This window comes from Arabidopsis lyrata (assembly GCF_000004255.2).
Source record: "Arabidopsis lyrata subsp. lyrata unplaced genomic scaffold ARALYscaffold_6, whole genome shotgun sequence".
Taxonomy (NCBI): Eukaryota; Viridiplantae; Streptophyta; class Magnoliopsida; order Brassicales; family Brassicaceae; genus Arabidopsis; species Arabidopsis lyrata.
Window position 1 is genome coordinate 12,325,289 of NW_003302550.1, and position 17,207 is coordinate 12,342,495.

At 38.5% G+C, this 17,207-nt stretch overlaps 3 protein-coding genes and 1 long non-coding RNA gene across 5 annotated transcripts; 3 read left to right on the forward strand and 1 right to left on the reverse strand.

Annotated features, from left to right (window-relative positions):
• LOC9308310 (protein EFR3 homolog B) lies at window positions 1-5,532 on the forward strand. The gene is made up of 18 exons (XM_021023213.1): window positions 1-150; window positions 588-728; window positions 927-1,001; window positions 1,095-1,210; window positions 1,334-1,448; window positions 1,575-1,703; window positions 1,806-2,047; window positions 2,140-2,336; window positions 2,430-2,866; window positions 2,947-3,324; window positions 3,415-3,564; window positions 3,675-3,753; window positions 3,835-3,959; window positions 4,043-4,234; window positions 4,407-4,541; window positions 4,624-4,749; window positions 4,838-5,032; window positions 5,219-5,532. The coding sequence occupies exons 2-18, from the start codon at window positions 594-596 to the stop codon at window positions 5,342-5,344; spliced, it is 2,952 nt and encodes a 983-aa protein (XP_020878872.1). The 5' UTR covers window positions 1-150; window positions 588-593; the 3' UTR covers window positions 5,345-5,532.
• Window positions 5,533-5,695: 163 nt separating this feature from the next.
• LOC9308311 (lon protease homolog 1, mitochondrial) lies at window positions 5,696-11,590 on the forward strand. The gene is made up of 19 exons (XM_021023212.1): window positions 5,696-6,160; window positions 6,396-6,461; window positions 7,038-7,223; window positions 7,324-7,389; window positions 7,549-7,590; window positions 7,701-7,823; window positions 7,910-8,008; window positions 8,087-8,152; window positions 8,253-8,339; window positions 8,446-8,485; window positions 8,663-8,834; window positions 9,002-9,126; window positions 9,225-9,355; window positions 9,443-9,547; window positions 9,690-9,803; window positions 9,945-10,112; window positions 10,228-10,329; window positions 10,405-11,055; window positions 11,159-11,590. The coding sequence occupies exons 1-19, from the start codon at window positions 5,729-5,731 to the stop codon at window positions 11,339-11,341; spliced, it is 2,958 nt and encodes a 985-aa protein (XP_020878871.1). The 5' UTR covers window positions 5,696-5,728; the 3' UTR covers window positions 11,342-11,590.
• Window positions 11,591-11,656: 66 nt separating this feature from the next.
• On the reverse strand, window positions 11,657-16,054 carry LOC9308312. Of its 2 annotated transcripts, none has more exons than XM_021023215.1 (6): window positions 15,480-16,054; window positions 15,070-15,188; window positions 14,765-14,820; window positions 13,058-14,662; window positions 12,765-12,876; window positions 11,657-12,526 (listed from the first exon to the last, which is right to left on the reverse strand). In XM_021023215.1, exons 2-6 carry the CDS (start codon window positions 15,176-15,178, stop codon window positions 11,880-11,882), a joined length of 2,529 nt encoding a protein of 842 aa, XP_020878874.1. In that variant the 5' UTR covers window positions 15,179-15,188; window positions 15,480-16,054; the 3' UTR covers window positions 11,657-11,879. The 2 variants fall into 2 exon arrangements, with proteins under 2 accessions (XP_020878874.1, XP_020878873.1); XM_021023214.1 differs by having other exon boundaries at window positions 14,765-14,823.
• Window positions 12,405-13,000, forward strand: LOC110227750. Its single transcript, XR_002331431.1, has 2 exons — window positions 12,405-12,492; window positions 12,670-13,000. It is a non-coding gene; the product is annotated as an uncharacterized LOC110227750 (long non-coding RNA).
• Window positions 16,055-17,207: the final 1,153 nt, after the last annotated feature.

Below are 17,207 nucleotides of genomic sequence, written 5' to 3' on the forward strand. Positions count from 1 at the left end.
ACGTGCTCTCTCTCTCCTCTCTCTCTAATTGCAGTTTGTATCCAAATCCACGCGCCTTTTTACACTATCTCTTTCTTTCTAGATTAATCAAATCTTTGAAACCAGTTTCTCACTTTGCTTCTCTCTTCAGATCTGTCCTCTGGAGCTCCTGTACGTGTCTCCAAATCTCTCATCTCTTAAGTTTCTTTCATGGTTTCTTGAGATTCTTGTGTTCTGTTTACTCGATTACCGTATAAATTAAGCTAATTTTTGGTTAGGGTTTGTTTTAGAAATAGGTATATTCACATTTGTGTTTGATCTTGTTCCTCTGTCTCCAAACGCATTGATTCATCCCCTGTTTCGTTAATTGTTGATGTTTGAACCTCTGACATCTTTTTTTTTTATCCTCGATGCTAAAGTTTGAATTTTGAATTTAAAAAAGTATGGATGAGGTCTGGTTTCTAATTTTTCCACTCAGAAAGTTTTGATTTTTTTTGGCTCTTCTCCTTTGTTTAGTAACTTTGGGCTCTAGGGTTAACAAAAGGTTGGAGCTTTATGTTCTCTTTTTTGATGGTTTAACACTATCTTCTTCTTCTCACTGTTTGCAGAGAAAAATGGGGTTTATCTCGAGGAATGTATTTCCGGCATGCGAGAGTATGTGTGTTTGCTGTCCTGCTCTCAGGTCGAGATCTCGACAGCCTGTCAAGCGTTACAAGAAATTGCTTGGTGAGATCTTCCCTAAATCCCCTGTAAGTGTCTACTCCTTGTAGCTCATTTGTTTTAAGTTTCCACTTTTACTTGGAATTTGGTATAATCTTTGCTTATGAGCAACTATTTTCACTGTAACAACTTTAAATGCCAAAGTTTCATCCGATATGGGTTTTGATTTGTGAATTTGAAAACATGCTTAGGTCATATATTGAACTTACTTTCATGATTTTCTGTAGGATGGTGCACCAAATGAGAGAAAGATTGTCAAATTGTGCGAGTATGCTGCGAAGAACCCAATCCGTATCCCTAAGGTATAGTTTTTGTTTTTGAATCTTACCTCTTAGTTGGTGAGAAGGAGTCTTGTGTGTGTAAGTTCAGCATTTTGTGTTTTGTGGTTGTCACAGATTGCTAAGTTTCTTGAAGAGAGGTGTTACAAGGACCTTCGATCTGAACAGATGAAGTTCATCAATATTGTCACCGAGGCTTACAACAAAATGCTTTGCCATTGCAAGGATCAGATGTAAGCTTTCTAATATCTGGCAGTTTTAGGGAAGACAAATTTGTTATGCAAAGTCATAGCAACATCTATTGTAGCATTACTTTGATGATTCTAACATTTACATGTTTTTTTCCCTTATTTAAGGGCTTATTTCGCTACAAGTTTGCTGAATGTGGTTACGGAACTACTTGACAATTCAAAGCAGGACACACCGACCATTCTTGGATGCCAAACATTGACGAGGTTCATTTACAGTCAGGTAAAATGCATACCTAAGTTGGAGGCTTTGAATGATTTAACAATTGATAAAGTTCATGGCTTCTACACATATGCTAGTCCATGTTGAAGTGTGAAATTTTTCTCACTCTTCATCTGGTATGAACAGGTTGATGGAACTTATACACACAGCATTGAAAAATTTGCGCTGAAAGTTTGCTCATTAGCTCGTGAAGAAGGTGAAGAACATCAAAAACAGTGTCTGAGAGCATCTGGCCTGCAATGCCTATCAGCGATGGTACTAGAACCAGTTCTTTTAATCTTCCAAATTCAGTCAATCTTACTCCTAAAAGTTTCTGTCCGGTTTAGTAAGTGTTTCTTATGTTTGCTTCTTCATCAGGTGTGGTATATGGGAGAGTTTTCGCATATCTTTGCTACTGTTGATGAGATTGTACATGCCATTCTTGATAATTACGAGGCAGACATGATTGTTCAGACCAATGAAGATAGAGAAGAGCAAAATTGTAACTGGGTAAATGAAGTGATTAGATGTGAAGGCCGGGGAACAACAGTTTGTAATAGCCCTAGCTACATGATTGTCCGACCGAGAACTGCAAGAAAAGATCCGACTCTATTAACTAAGTAACTGATTTAATCCTCTAATTGTTGCTGTGATTCCTTTTCTATTTGTCGGGCCCCTCATTCTCAATTTTCTTAATTGTTTATTGTTTTAGAGAAGAGATTGAGATGCCCAAAGTTTGGGCACAGATTTGTCTCCAGAGGATGGTTGACCTGGCTAAAGAAAGCACAACTCTGCGGCAAATCTTGGATCCTATGTTCAGCTATTTTAATGCTAGAAGCCAATGGACTCCCCCAAATGGGCTGGCCATGATAGTTCTGTCTGATGCAGTATACTTGATGGAAACCTCTGGTATCTTCTTTATGTCTTGTCTTTTTTGTTAGAATATTGGTTTTTGTCTAGACATGTATGTGTACTCATAGTTTATGTTTCTTTATATATTAGGGAGTCAGCAGTTGGTGTTGTCGACTGTTGTACGCTATCTTGACAATAAGCATGTTGCCAATGACCCTGAGCTCAAGGCTTATATCATACAAGTTGCTGGTTGTCTTGCAAAGCTGATCAGGACCAGCTCGTATCTCAGGGACATAAGTTTTGTTAATGACTTGTGTCGGCACCTAAGGAAAAGCTTTCAGGCGACATCTAGATCAATCGGAGATGAGGAACTCAACTTGAACGTGATGCTTCAAAACTCTATTGAAGATTGTCTGCGGGAGATAGCCAAAGGAATTGTTAATACACAGCCCTTGTTCGATATGATGGCTGTTTCAGTCGAGGGGCTTCCTTCTTCAGGAATTGTTTCACGTGCAGCGGTTGGATCACTGTTGATACTTGCTCATGCAATGTCTTCAGCATTATCGCCATCTATGCGGTCACAACAGGTGAACTAAAATTTATTGTTTCTTCTGAGTGTTTAACATTATCTTCACAGTTTATTTATTCCTTCTCAATTTTCATACAGGTTTTCCCTGACACACTTCTTGATGCGCTTCTAAAAGCAATGCTGCATCCAAATGTGGAAACTCGTGTAGGAGCGCATGAAATATTCTCTGTAATTCTCTTGCAAAGTTCTGGTCAATCTCAGGCTGGACTTGCATCAGTAAGAGCTTCTGGCTATCTTAATGAATCAAGAAACTGGAGGAGCGATACAACCTCTGCGTTCACATCTGTCACTGCTCGATTAGACAAGCTCAGGAAGGAGAAGGATGGCGTCAAGATTGAGAAGAATGGTTACAATAATACTCATGAGGATCTTAAGAACTACAAATCGTCCCCAAAATTTCACAAGTTGAATTCCATAATTGATAGGACTGCTGCGTTTATCAATCTAGCTGATATGGTAACATTTTTCTTTGCTTACAATTGGATGTTATGTGCTAAAGGACCATCACATGTTTATGTAATTGTCTGATACTGTCTGGTGATGCAGTTACCATCAATGATGAAGTTTACCGAAGATCAAATTGGGCAATTGTTATCTGCATTTTGGATACAATCGGCACTTCCCGATATCTTACCTTCAAACATTGAAGCTATTGCTCATTCTTTCAGCTTGGTGCTTCTGTCCTTGCGGCTTAAGGTGAACATAAAAGTTTCTCCTCTTTTCTGACTCTCTTAATATTTCTCTTAGAGGAAATCTTCACTTTCATGGTGCTATACTTAAGCCTCTCATGATTATTTTAATCACAGAATCCTGATGACGGGCTTGTTGTTCGAGCCTTCCAGCTTCTCTTCTCACTGAGGAATCTTTCTTTGGACCTTAATAACGGTACTGATTGATGCTACTCTCTTAACCTGATAAAAGTTTTTCAAAATCGCTTATGTGCAGTCAAACTTTTCTCATTGTCAGGCACATTACCCTCAGTTTGCAAGAGGTTAATCCTTGCTTTATCCACAAGTACGTTGATGTTTGCTGCCAAAATATATCAGATTCCTCATATTTGCGAAATGCTGAAGGCCCAACTTCCTGGTGATGTGAGTTCTTAATGTGTTGTTTCAATTATTACTTTTATCCAGGGAGATTGTGTATCACTAGCTTATATGCTCAAAATTTTCAGGTGGATCCTTATCTATTCATTGGAGATGACTTACAACTGCACGTGAGACCACAGGCAAATATGAAAGATTTTGGGTCCTCAAGCGATAGTCAGACGGCTACTTCAATGCTGTTTGAGATGCGAAGCAAAGTAGAACTATCCAACACTATTATAATTGATATTGTCGCAAAAAATCTATCTAACCTTTCAAAGGTAAATATTATATTTTCTTTTTCTCAGTGAACATTAGCTCTGTAGCCCCAATGTTCTATTTTCTTACGTGTAATTGTCCAAGATTTAAATGATCAATAGCTTTAGACATCAGAAAATAGTATAAACCTGGTGATTCTTGTGCTGATTTGATTTTGTATATACTCTTGTTAAGCTTGAGGAAGCTGATGTAAAAATGCAAATCTTGGAGCCATTCATACCTGATGATGCCTTTATGTTTGGATCACGGCCAAACGTTGAACCTCAACCAAACCAAAGTATCTCTAAGGAATCGCTGTCCTTCGATGACGTAAACTATTCTCTGAAGTTCCATATTCTTTCGGATTTTGATAATATTCAGAACTGTAAACACATGTGTTTCTTTATCACAGGACATACCTGCAGGTTCAATGGTTGAAGACGAAGTGACGAGTGAACTCTCTGTTCGTTTTCCCCCAAGAGGTTCTCCTTCACCAACTATTCCTCAAGTTATCAGCATTGGCCAACTAATGGAATCTGTAAGTGTAGACCGCATTCGACATAAATAAGAAACTGGCTGATATATATCTGTGTTGTCTTATGATTGGTTTGTGATTTGTTGTCTAGGCACTTGAGGTCGCTGGTCAAGTGGTTGGGTCATCTGTCTCTACTTCACCACTTTCTTATGATACAATGACAAACCGTTGTGAAACCTTTGGGACTGGTACTAGACAGAAGCTCTCAAGGTGGTTGGCCACCGAGAACCGCCAGATGAATGGGCTCTACAGAAATTCATCAGAGGAATCATCTGCACTTGAGAAGGTACATAAGAGCTGAATTGGGTATATATTTTACCTGCAAAGATTTTGAGTTCAATTGTTTTGCATACCCCAACCTACTTTATGAGTGAAAAAAAGGTCTTAACTTTATGATACCAAATGGGCTGGTTAAGAGAAAGGTTGAAACTTCTACCATACAAGGCTTACACGTTGATACGCGGTGTTACAGGTAGTAGAAGATGGTAACATCTATGGGAGAGAATCTGGACTGCTGCAGGATTCATGGTCCATGATGAGACTACCTCCAGCTAGTCCCTTTGACAATTTCCTCAAAGCAGCAGGAGCTGGAAGATGATTCAACTAACTTGATGCTATAAATCTCTGTAGAAAGTGTGTAATCTTCTTGTTGTTATTGGATTTGTAGAGAACTAACTTATCTAGGGCCAATCACGATGCTTCTTGTAGTAATCTAGAATCAGTACTCAGTAGTAAGTAATGCTTGTTGTTGTTATGATCAGTAGAGAACCAATGCTTTCTTCAATCTCTTTAAACGCATCATCAATCACAACATTGAAGATAAAGTTCACAACTTTAATTCGCCGGACCGGTTTGGTTTTCGGATGACCGGAAAAACCAATAAACCGACTTAAAACGACGTCGTGTTGTTGGTGTGAAGGCAAAATGGTGTTGGTCTCTCTTTCACTGCCTTTAAATTTGGGGTTTTGCTTCGTCGGGGTTTATGAAGGGCTTTGATACTAATCTTCGTCTGCAGGCTTCTTCTCGAGAACTCTCCAATGGTTTCTTGCACAAAAGGCAAAACTTTATAAACCTTAATCTCAGAAATTGTTATTACCCCAGATCTTCTTTCTCTCCCACCATGTTAAAGCTCTTCACTTCGTCCGCTTCTCGAGTCCAACATTTGACTCCGGCAATTAGGGTCGGGTCTTCTCCAGTGGAGTCTCCATTGTTCAAAGCGTTGAGTCAAATCACTGGGTGGAATCGGCGATCTGGTTCGTTGGGTCATCGTGCTTTCTTCTGCTCTGAGCCTACCGATGGAGAGGCGGCGGCTGAGGCTGAAGCTAAGGCGGTCGAGTCTGATTCTGAAGGGTCTGACTCAAAATCGTCGTCTGCGATTGTGTCCACTAACCCTAGGCCTGAAGATTGTTTAACGGTTAGTTTAATTGAGTAGGATTATGACTTTTTGTTCTAAACTCAATGTAAGGTTTGAGAAATCTATCGAAATTTGTTGGTGCATTTGTATATGCTTTATTGGATCGTTGGCAATTTAACTGTATAGGAGAATCTCATTCTTGTTGAGATAAACTTTGGTAATGACTGAGTTGGATCATTTCAATTTCAGCGGATTTATGTTTCTGTTGATTGAGGTTTCCATTGTTTAATTGCAGGTTCTAGCATTGCCGGTGCCACATAGGCCACTTTTCCCTGGTTTTTACATGCCAATCTATGTCAAGGTATGTCAATTCATCATTTTCTGGCTTTTAAACATTCTCCAAAATTACTTGGCCTTGTTTAGTCCTCAAAATCTCATTGGATTCTCTCTAAATGGAGCTGTATCAAGCCTTAGAACTAGAGCCGATAAAAAAGTACAAATCTTGGTTTCGTTACCTGTTAGGACATAATTCATCTGCGTGGTTTTGCTGAGAGCTTCTGATTGTCTTTTCCTGCTGGGACTGTAATGGCATTAACCCTCAGACATTAGTCACTGATGATTATATAAATTTTTTGGTTCTCAGTAGAGCCAGCATTATTGATTACCTTGTTACGATCAAAAGTGAAGAGAACTGACATAACAGAGTTGACACCTTCTTTGAAATAGCTGCTGGTTGGCTTTCCACATATAGATCAATTTTAGCCGCATTTGATTCACAGATTTAGATAGTTTACCCCATCGTTTCTTAAATTGTAATCTTCCCTGCATAATACAAAATAGCTAAAAACTATTTCTGTCAAACCGTAAATGACACAATTTTATATAGTTTGGGAGATGTTTGCTTCTCTGACCAGCATGTGCTTTTTCTGGCGTGCAGGATCCTAAAGTTCTCGCAGCCTTACAAGAGAGCAGAAGACGACAAGCTCCATATGCAGGAGCTTTCCTTCTTAAGGATGGCCCATCAGCTGATTCATCTTCAAGTACTGACGCAGAAAAAAACATAAATGAGCTGAAAGGGAAAGAGTTGCTTAACCGGCTTCACGAAGTTGGCACACTTGCTCAGGTATTGTGTTGCTGCTACTGCTTTTCAACATCTGTTTGGTGTCCGTGTGATTAAATCAAAAAGCATGAGTAGCATTATGATTTCCTTACTGATTTTCCAGATTTCAAGTATCCAAGGGGACCAAGTTATACTTGTTGGTCATAGGAGACTTCGCATAACAGAGATGGTAAGTCGGTAGAGTAACAGCGTTCATAGTTCATACTTAGTAGAATTTTCAATTAAGAAAGAATTTCAAAGTTCCAAAGCCTTGATTGTACATCTTCACATGTGTTCTTTGGTTTATCAAGTCACTTTTTGTTAAGGGAAATTTTTTTCCTTCGTACAGGTGAGTGAAGAACCACTTACCGTCAAAGTCGATCATCTTAAGGTACATTTATGCTTCTATACTTTTCCTCTTATAATATGAGACTACTGTTTGATTTTCCTTTTTCTTTTTGAAACTCTGAAGTCAGGAACCTTTTCTTACTCTCTGTGCAGGATAATCCCTTTGACATGGACGATGATGTCATCAAGGCAACATCTTTTGAAGTTATTTCAACTCTTAGGGATGTACTAAAGACAAGTTCGCTATGGAGAGATCACGTTCAAACATATACCCAGGCATGTTCTCTTCATAATTTTCACCTGTGCTGGTAAAAAGGTCTCAGGGTACAAGTATCTTAGTAGATGTCTTTCAACTTGTATAGCATATAGGTGATTTCACTTATCCACGATTAGCCGATTTTGGAGCGGCTATATGTGGTGCAAATAGGCATCAAGCTCAAGAAGTTCTTGAAGAACTGGATGTAAGTAGCTTCATTATTGTTGTAATTGTATGATTTTCCATTCTTGGTCAATCTCTCACTCTGTTTTTATTGACACAGGTTCACAAACGTCTCCGGTTGACGCTGGAATTGATGAAAAAAGAAATGGAAATTAGCAAGATTCAGGTACTTCATTCCCTTATTCATGTGGCTTTCCCACTAAGGGACTACTTATCTGCTAACTGTTTGAATGAGATAAGATTCTTATCTTCTGCGCCGTTTATAGGAATCCATAGCAAAAGCAATTGAAGAAAAAATTAGCGGTGAGCAACGTCGGTACTTGCTAAATGAGCAGCTCAAGGCTATAAAGAAGGTATTACTCAGCCCGCCTCACAAAATATGCTCGCTATTTCATCCACATACCATGTCTGTGTAGTATATACGTATTTGGTTTTATTCATTTAAGTGATCCAATGCAGGAGCTTGGTGTGGAGACAGATGACAAATCTGCACTTTCTGGTCAGTACTAACTTAAAATATCTTCAATTATATGTAGTCAGTTGAGAAATTTATAATTTCACTGCCTCATGGATCTCAATGCATTCATGGGATGCCAGTGTCTTTGGTATGAGTTTGGAGTGCAGTGCACTATTAATTGTAAGACAACTGCAACTTATAGTCTGTTCTTTACTGCAGCAAAGTTTAAGGAAAGGATTGAGCCCAACAAGGAAAAAATTCCAGCACATGTATTACAAGTCATAGAAGAGGAGCTTACAAAGCTGCAGCTGTTAGAGGCGAGTTCAAGCGAATTTAACGTGACGCGTAACTACCTTGATTGGTTGACCATATTGCCTTGGGGAAATTACAGGTTTTCTACCTGATATATTAATTATATATTTTTTCTGTTTAAGTAAAGCAGTAAGTCTTTTGGTATGAGAGACTGATAAAGAGACAGGATGAGCTATCATCTCATGGCACCATTTGTAATTGCTTTGTGTTCACTGATTTGAGGAATCTATTTTGTTAAATTTGCAGTGATGAAAATTTTGATGTTGTGGGGGCACAAAAAATTCTTGACGAGGATCACTATGGCTTATCTGACGTAAAGGAAAGAATACTGGAATTTATTGCGGTGGGAAGACTTAGAGGCACTTCGCAAGGTTTGATACTTACCCAGTAATTGTTGCCCTTTTCTGATTTGATCTTGTTGAAGAAAACCTTGTCCCCGCTGCTTAAATTTGAGTAAATGTGTCACCAGGGAAAATCATATGCCTCTCGGGCCCTCCTGGAGTAGGCAAAACTAGTATTGGTCGTTCTATTGCACGTGCTCTTAATCGCAAATTTTTCCGGTTCTCTGTTGGAGGGTTAGGAGATGTCGCTGAGATCAAGGTATACCACCTTTTTTTTGGTTTACTTGCAAATATTAGTCAAACATGTGCGACTGACAATAAACTATTCTTGTAATAACATGTTTAGGGGCATCGTCGAACATATGTTGGCGCCATGCCAGGAAAGATGGTGCAGTGTCTAAAGAGTGTGGGGACAGCAAATCCTCTTGTTCTAATCGATGAGATTGATAAGGTGAGATCTTGTTAGTTTTGGGACTAGCTTCTTGAACTTGGTAGTAATCATATGGTAGCTTCTTTTATTCATCAATACAATAATGTTCAATAACCAAAGACAAATTTCTCTGCAATAAATTTGATTTATTGTTCCTCTGCAGCTCGGGAGAGGCCATGCTGGTGACCCAGCCAGTGCTTTGTTGGAGCTTCTGGATCCAGAGCAAAACGCAAATTTTCTGGACCACTATCTCGATGTTACTATTGATCTATCAAAGGTTATTAAATGTGGTCAAGGACCAAATTTCGTATTTCTTATCTTCGTGATGTTCTGTCCACCAGTTGATGGATATGAATACCATTTTGTCTCATGTAATTCTACGCTGTTTGAATTTAATTGCTGATCCATTCCCCTACAGGTTTTATTTGTGTGCACAGCAAATGTGATAGACATGATTCCAAATCCTCTGCTAGACAGAATGGAGGTGATTTCTATTGCGGGGTATATCACTGACGAGAAAGTTCATATCGCAAGAGACTATTTGGAAAAAACTGCACGTGGAGATTGTGGTGTCAAGCCTGAACAGGTCTCACTTTCATCCTATTCTTCAATTGTCTCTTCTTTTAACCCCGGGGAAATTAAAAAGAAGTAATTGTCAATATATTCCTAACATTTGCTCAATTTGTTCGTACTATATGCAGGTTGAGGTGAGTGATGCAGCTCTTCTTTCCTTGATAGAAAATTACTGCAGAGAAGCAGGTGTTAGGAATCTCCAGAAACAGATCGAGAAGATTTACCGTAAGGTATGTTTCGCAACAAGACTCCGAATTGTTTTCTCAAGCCCTCTAAACCTAATACCATTTACTTTTCTTTTTTAGATTGCACTTAAATTAGTGCGTGAAGGAGCAGTTGCCGAAGAGCCTGCAGTTGCAATTGACCCCGAAGAAGCTGAAATTGTGGCCGATGTTGGCGAATCCCCAGAGAATCATACTGTCGAAGAAAACCCTGTGTCCTCTGCTGAAGAACCAAAGGAAGCGGCCCAAACCGAGAAGATAGCTATTGAAAAGGTTATGATTGATGAGTCAAACCTTGCGGATTATGTAGGAAAACCGGTATTCCACGAAGAGAAGCTCTATGAGCAGACACCGGTAGGAGTTGTGATGGGTCTAGCTTGGACATCAATGGGTGGTTCAACATTGTACATAGAGACGACTGTTGTGGAGGAAGGGGAAGGTAAAGGTGGCCTGAATATAACGGGTCAGCTCGGTGATGTGATGAAAGAAAGTGCACAAATTGCTCACACAGTCGCCAGGAAAATCATGCTAGAGAAAGAACCAGAGAATCAGTTCTTTGCAAACTCCAAGCTTCATCTCCATGTTCCTGCAGGAGCCACACCCAAGGATGGTCCAAGTGCAGGCTGCACCATGATCACATCTTTACTATCACTTGCCACGAAGAAACCCGTTAGGAAAGATCTTGCAATGACCGGAGAAGTCACACTAACCGGAAGAATTCTTCCTATTGGTGGGGTAAGTTAGCAAGTCCGGACTTCTCTCACTCTATTATAGCTTTTCTTTTTTTTGGACATTGTACAGAATTTTGCTGCAAGTTTCTTACACAAAAATGTTACAGGTGAAGGAGAAAACTATAGCGGCGAGGCGGAGTCAGATTAAAACAATAATATTTCCGGAGGCAAACCGGAGAGACTTTGATGAGCTGGCGGAGAATGTGAAAGAAGGGCTTGATGTTCACTTTGTGGATGACTATGGAAAGATCTTCGAGCTTGCTTTTGGCTATGACAAACAAGAAGACTGAGAGTACAGAGAAGCCACTTTGACATTTGTCATCTGTTGTTGTCTCCATTTAAATTTTAAACAGTACCACCATTCTTGATTCTCTTTTGTTTTTTTTTTCTTTCTTCAAGAAGAAAGTTATTGTGTAACTTTTTCTTTCTTTTTATGGTTAGGGTAATTTATTGGTGGTTGGATTTTATTATTTTGGTATATAACCAAAGCCAAATTATAAGACATCAAAATAAAGTTGTTTCTCATTTTGTGTTTGTAATTTCATCAACATATTAGCGTATTAGTTTCACTGTTGCTAAATTCGCGCACACTTCATCAGAACGAATGAAGGAAAATGATCATATTATTTGCATTTTCAATAGAAGTAGAAACCATAAAAGAAGGAATGCTCGTGAATTACACTGTGAGAAAAATGCTCCTCGATATTGGCTACTTTCACTTCATCTCAATTCTCATGTCAGAGAAATTGTTAGAAGAAGCTTCTAAAAAGACACACCAGAAGCAGCTAGAATGCCTAGACAAGATCAGGCTCAACTAAAGTAGAAAATTCAAACTAGCCCTTCCCTTTGCCTCAATGTTCTTCTTTGAGTACCTGAGACAAGATCATTAACTAAATCATCAACCAATGTAGAGACTATCTCTCCCTCAATGTCAATGCCTTCTTCATATGTCTCTCTCTCGAAATCAAGCCACCTCCCTTCGAAACTGCTCATTTCTTTGTCAACAAGCTCATCCATCATCATCTCTCTCATCTTCTTCAACCCATGAATCTCTCTGTTCAGTTCTTCTGCTAACCAATCTCTCTGTTCAAACAAAAACCCGCCTTTACCCAATAGCCCTCTGCAGCTACCCATAAACATTTTCTCGCATTTGAGCGCTAAGCACTTATTGACAAAATCAAACAGTGTCTTCCTCTTGATTTTGGCTGCTGTTGCTTCTCCTCGGCCTTCCATTTCATCAAAGAGGCTCGCAGGTAATACGTCAGTGGCCATCCCCAGAGCAAATTCTTTCACCATCAGTTGGTCAGACCCGAGGATCTCGGATATGTACTCAAGCTCCCAGTCGAGCCTTTCTTCGGCTTCTGAGTAACTCAGTGTTATTACAGATTCTGAGAGCTCGGACTCGTCTTGTGCTTGGTGCGACTCATTTAATGAAACCCAGGTGAGTTTTTGATCTGATGAGGACTGTATTGTCCCTGTAAAGCCCAAAGCGTTAGACAGGATAAAAGTAGATGCAAATCAAGCTTCTGTTTAAGCCATTAGATCTACGCCTTGTTCCTATGGAGTGCAAACAATGTTTTGGCATATTACATGTATCTTAAGGATTCAAGTTTTGCAGGATGAATGTTGACTTTTGGTGGAGTATTCATAAATTAAAATCGTGGGGAGAAAGAAAAAAAAAAAAATTTCTTGTGAGGTATTAAGAAAACGAACCATATTCTGCGGTCTGTCTGCAATCTGAGAAACCCTTACTGCAGGAGCTTCTGAGATCATCTGCTTCTGTCACAGTGCTAATGCTGCTAACTTCGTGCTCTTCTGCTTGTATCTTCATTTTCAGAAGAAATTACACAAAACATAATTAGTTAGAAAGCCTTAAATAATGTAATATATTTACATGTAGAAACAGTGCCAAGGTACTAAAACTACAGAATGCAAAATATGACAAATTAGAAAATTCCATATAGATTGGATACTTCATCTCTTAGCTGCATTAGGAAGGAGCTAACCTGGAATTTTTGTTTGTCATAGAATGAGGTGCAGTCAGAAACAGATTCACTCTCCGATAAAACTTTATCTAGACCGTTTTGGGTCGACTTATCATATTCTGATGAAAATGAAATCATCCCGTTCACCTCATCCTTTGGAATGGAACATGAAGACTCTTCTTGGGTCAGGCTACAGCTAGAAGACTCAAGCTTAGAAGTCAGCTCTCTGAGCTTTTGCTCCAACAGAACATTTAAGGAATCGCCGCCAAGCATATTGAAACTAACTGCAGAGTCTGTGTCTTGACCAATTCCTTGTGTGGAGGATAGGGAATCAGATGATAAACCTTTGATGGGGGATGAGAATGTGAATGAAATCACATCCATTTCCTTTTTCCGATCATCTTTGCCTTTGTTCAAGCCACCATCAATGGTGATGTTACATTTAATCAAATTCTCACTCCTTTTGGTCCGTTTATCATCGGAGATTCCAGATTTTTGCATCCCATTTGGGAGCCTTTTGCTCCGGGGAAGAGTCTTTTTGCGTGACAAAGATAAAGAAGTATTCTTTTCCGTCGAGGCCGTTGTTAAACCTGACTGCTTTGATATCGATCCACTTTCCACTGGAACCTTGTTTACAACTTTGTTATTTACTTTGCTGCCTTTTTGGTTTAAAACAGAGGTCATTGAAGGTTGGTTGTCTCTGCAGTTCTGTTTGTGGTTATTCTGCTTACTCTTTCCCAAGTTAATGGGAGCTCCTCTGAGACCATTCTGGCTTTTGGCTACGCATTTTATAGCTTCTGCCTTCTCCTTTTGGTTTGCAGAGTTTCTGGTGACACTTAATGGCGTTGTACTGGTCTTCGCTTGTGTTGATACATAAGATGGCTTCACTTTACCCTTCAAACCATCAGAACTGCTTTTTCCCATGAACTTACTAGTTGACGGTGTCATGAGTGATGTTGCGGTTCTCTTCTCGTTGTGCTTTCCACTTGGGTACTTAAGGTTGAAGGTATCATTAGAGATTTGACGGCTAGACTCTTTCTGTGCAGCTTCTAATTTCTCTCTTAAATCTTGAATCCTCATAGGAACTGATGAAGAAGAATTAGATGGTGAAAACCGTGTTCTAGCAACCATCCTAGGACTTGGTTCAATCGTTCTTGAAGCCGCTTCCATTACATAAATAGGGTTCCTGGACGGGACAAATCCAGGACTACGGATAGGAGACAGGTGTCTATTGTTGGTAACACATATCGGTTTAGCTGACCTGGGAGGAAAAGTCTCAGATTGAAACCTTTCAATAGGTTGGTTGCGCCCATTATTCGTTCTTGAATCCAAATGGTCCCAGGAAATACCATCATAGTCACTACGGAGATTTACATAACCAAGATTCTCATATGCATCCCATCTATTAGTGTTTCGTGAAGGTCTAACGAAGAACGGATCAAGATCGGGATTAAATTGAGGTTCCTGGACATTTGGTACCGGTAGAGACTCTAAACCCATAAGCCTCGCAACCACACTCGGGGCTCTTGTCCCCTGTCCATCATCACTGGTAACAGAAGATGCACAACAGCTCGAGTCACTTCTCGGGTTGTAATTTGAACTTTTTCCAATCTCATCAACCTCAATCTGTACAAAACACAACACCAAACGAAGTTGGTTCCTCTCATCTGCTAAACTAAGACAAAAGCCACTTCACATAAACAAGGGAATGGTATTGAGATAACTCACAAGAGAAACCCTCGCCTTCAAGAGGTTTTGAGCAGTCTGTTTTGTCTGCTTTGATTCTTCTGGAACAAAAACAAGAAGAAGATCGAACTTTCTTATATACACAGCATTATGAATCAAAGAATCAAAACATATTATTAACAGAAATCTTGAGAACAAGAACAGCAGTCTTTTTAACCATAACAAAATCCTCCAAACAAGTACATTGACTTAGACTAGACCCTTATAAATGCCAAAGACTTCACAAGAACTGAACTAAACATTTCTAACAATTTGTTAGCATTACAAAAGCAATACTGCAAACACACCTGAGAGTTGCGAGCTGCTGCCGGAGAAGAGCTTCTTCCGGGGTTTTCCATGCCAATCAAATAAATTTAAAAACCCTCCTCTGGATCGTTTCCTCTCAACAACCTCCATTTTAATTCATCTACAGATAACAATCACTGAATCACTTTCCTGGAATGTAACTAGCAAGATGCAGCAAAATAGAATCTTGACTCTAGAACAGCAGATAACCAAAACAAACCGGACCAAAAATTTCCATAAACCTCAATAATTGAACTAAATGGAGATTAAGACAGTTCAATTTTAATTCATATTCAGAAGAGGCCACCACAGGATAATACAGAACAGAGCTGTGAAGACAAGACAACCTCAAATAATGTAAAGCATAGGAAAAAAACTTGAACTTGGGATCAAAACATGAACCCAATTTTACCTATCGGTTACAAAGATCTCAACTTTAACTTATGAGCTCACTCCAATTTGGGTTAATTCCAGAGACCCTTGTGGAGAAATCAATCGAATTCGACACGTTTACAGCAAAATGCAGCCACGGGAACCAAAACCCAGAAATGCTGCAGACTATTCACACACAAAAATTGATTAAAAACCTAAACTTTAGCGTTACGAGAAGATCTAGCCCTAGAAGCGACCAACACAAGGGGAGGGGGTTTTGTGTTCCTCAAACAGACAACAATTGAGAATTGGAATCGATGAAAAGGTTAAAACACCAATGAATCTTAGAAGAAAGAGAGAGTCTTGAGAAATGGGTCAGATCAGAGAAAAGGTTAAATCAATCCAGGACGAAGTAAGGTTAGATTAGAATTTAAAGATTTGGGATTTGGGTAGGGAAGACAGAGACCAATAGTTGCAGCAGAGAACTTGAGAAATTAAAAAAGAAGAAAAAAACAGATACTTCACAGTGTGGATTGATGTGACGAGAGAAGAGAGGCGAAGAGTGAAAGAGGAGAGAGAGAAACAACAGAGTGTTTTGAATTTTCCCAGTCTCTCACTCCACCTTTGGAAAATATTAATAAATGTATTTCTTTTTTTATTATTTTTATTTTCATTTTATTTTTGTTGTCTTAGAATTTATTGTTTGCAGGTTTCAGTAAATTATAAATTTCTGCTTCATATTAATAATCCAAAAAAAAATTCAGTTACATATCAATTTTGAACTGTTTTTATATAAGACTAAATTAGATATGTGGTAAATTATTATCCGTTCCAAAAATAAAATAGTGTACTATGTTAATAATTTAATTCGTTTGGGATCCTCTACAATATATGTTTAAAGACATTGTATTTTTGTGTGACAAATATTTTGTGTTAAATTTAAATTTATAACGAATGATACTTCACATTGTGAATTAGTTATATAGATAGAGATACTTCACAGTGTGGATTGTGTACAGTTCTCAGATCTCTTTTTGTTTTTTTTTCTTTTGTTGATTACACGGTAATTTTATCCAAAATAAAAAACATGTAACAATTCATATATAGAAACGAATGGTGATATATTGTGTTTTTGGTGTTTTTCATCTTTTGTTTAGTAGTCGTTTTGAACTGTTTGTCGTGTCAATTTTTTTTTTTATGTTTTTATTTGCGTTTTGAGTCTTGTACAAGTTTTAAGTATCTATGCTGAAAAATATCTCCAAAAGTTCCAATATGCATAAATGAGTCTCACCTTTCTAAGCAATTCTCACAAATAATTGTTTGAGCTATATGAAACCAACCATTCCTTAAATGCATCCATATATACAAATATATGTATATCTCAACTACGTGAAGGATATTACAATCCGTCACATCACATTCATTCTAAAAATGCACTTCATTCGATCTATTACAATCCTATAACTAGGTTTACTTGATCATTCCAATTACACTAAAACCTTGTATCATAACAAAAGTCAAATGTTTTTTCTATAAATACTCTCTCATTACTTATACCGGAAACGAAATCGAGATAAATGAGATAGGGATCGAAAGATTAGAATAGATTGCAAGATCAAAGAACTAGACTTGATTTTGTATTTCATATACGTAATTTGATTGAACTATGACTCTTTGTAAAGCATTCGAACTACAAAACAATAGTTTGGAAGGTTTTTTTTTTTTTGTGCACTAGTTTGGAAGGTTTTAAAATTTTGAATTAATATTT

What these genes read in the sequence shown, in the direction of transcription:
- LOC9308311 (XM_021023212.1), top strand. Translation starts at nt 5,729, where the DNA reads ATGAAGGGCTTTGATACTAATCTTCGTCTGCAGGCTTCTTCTCGAGAA. An exon ending in GACTTCGCATAACAGAGATG is followed by an intron (nt 7,390 to 7,548) that starts GTAAGTCGGTAG and finishes TCCTTCGTACAG; the next exon opens with GTGAGTGAAGAACCACTTAC. An exon ending in GTGGTGTCAAGCCTGAACAG is followed by an intron (nt 10,113 to 10,227) that starts GTCTCACTTTCA and finishes TACTATATGCAG; the next exon opens with GTTGAGGTGAGTGATGCAGC.
- LOC9308310 (XM_021023213.1), top strand. Translation starts at nt 594, where the DNA reads ATGGGGTTTATCTCGAGGAATGTATTTCCGGCATGCGAGAGTATGTGT. An exon ending in CGAGGTTCATTTACAGTCAG is followed by an intron (nt 1,449 to 1,574) that starts GTAAAATGCATA and finishes TGGTATGAACAG; the next exon opens with GTTGATGGAACTTATACACA. An exon ending in GATCCGACTCTATTAACTAA is followed by an intron (nt 2,048 to 2,139) that starts GTAACTGATTTA and finishes TTATTGTTTTAG; the next exon opens with AGAAGAGATTGAGATGCCCA.
- LOC9308312 (XM_021023214.1), bottom strand. Translation starts at nt 15,178, where the DNA reads ATGGAGGTTGTTGAGAGGAAACGATCCAGAGGAGGGTTTTTAAATTTA. An exon ending in ATGACAAACAAAAATTCCAG is followed by an intron (nt 12,877 to 13,057) that starts GTTAGCTCCTTC and finishes CTGAAAATGAAG; the next exon opens with ATACAAGCAGAAGAGCACGA. An exon ending in CAGACAGACCGCAGAATATG is followed by an intron (nt 12,527 to 12,764) that starts GTTCGTTTTCTT and finishes TGGGCTTTACAG; the next exon opens with GGACAATACAGTCCTCATCA.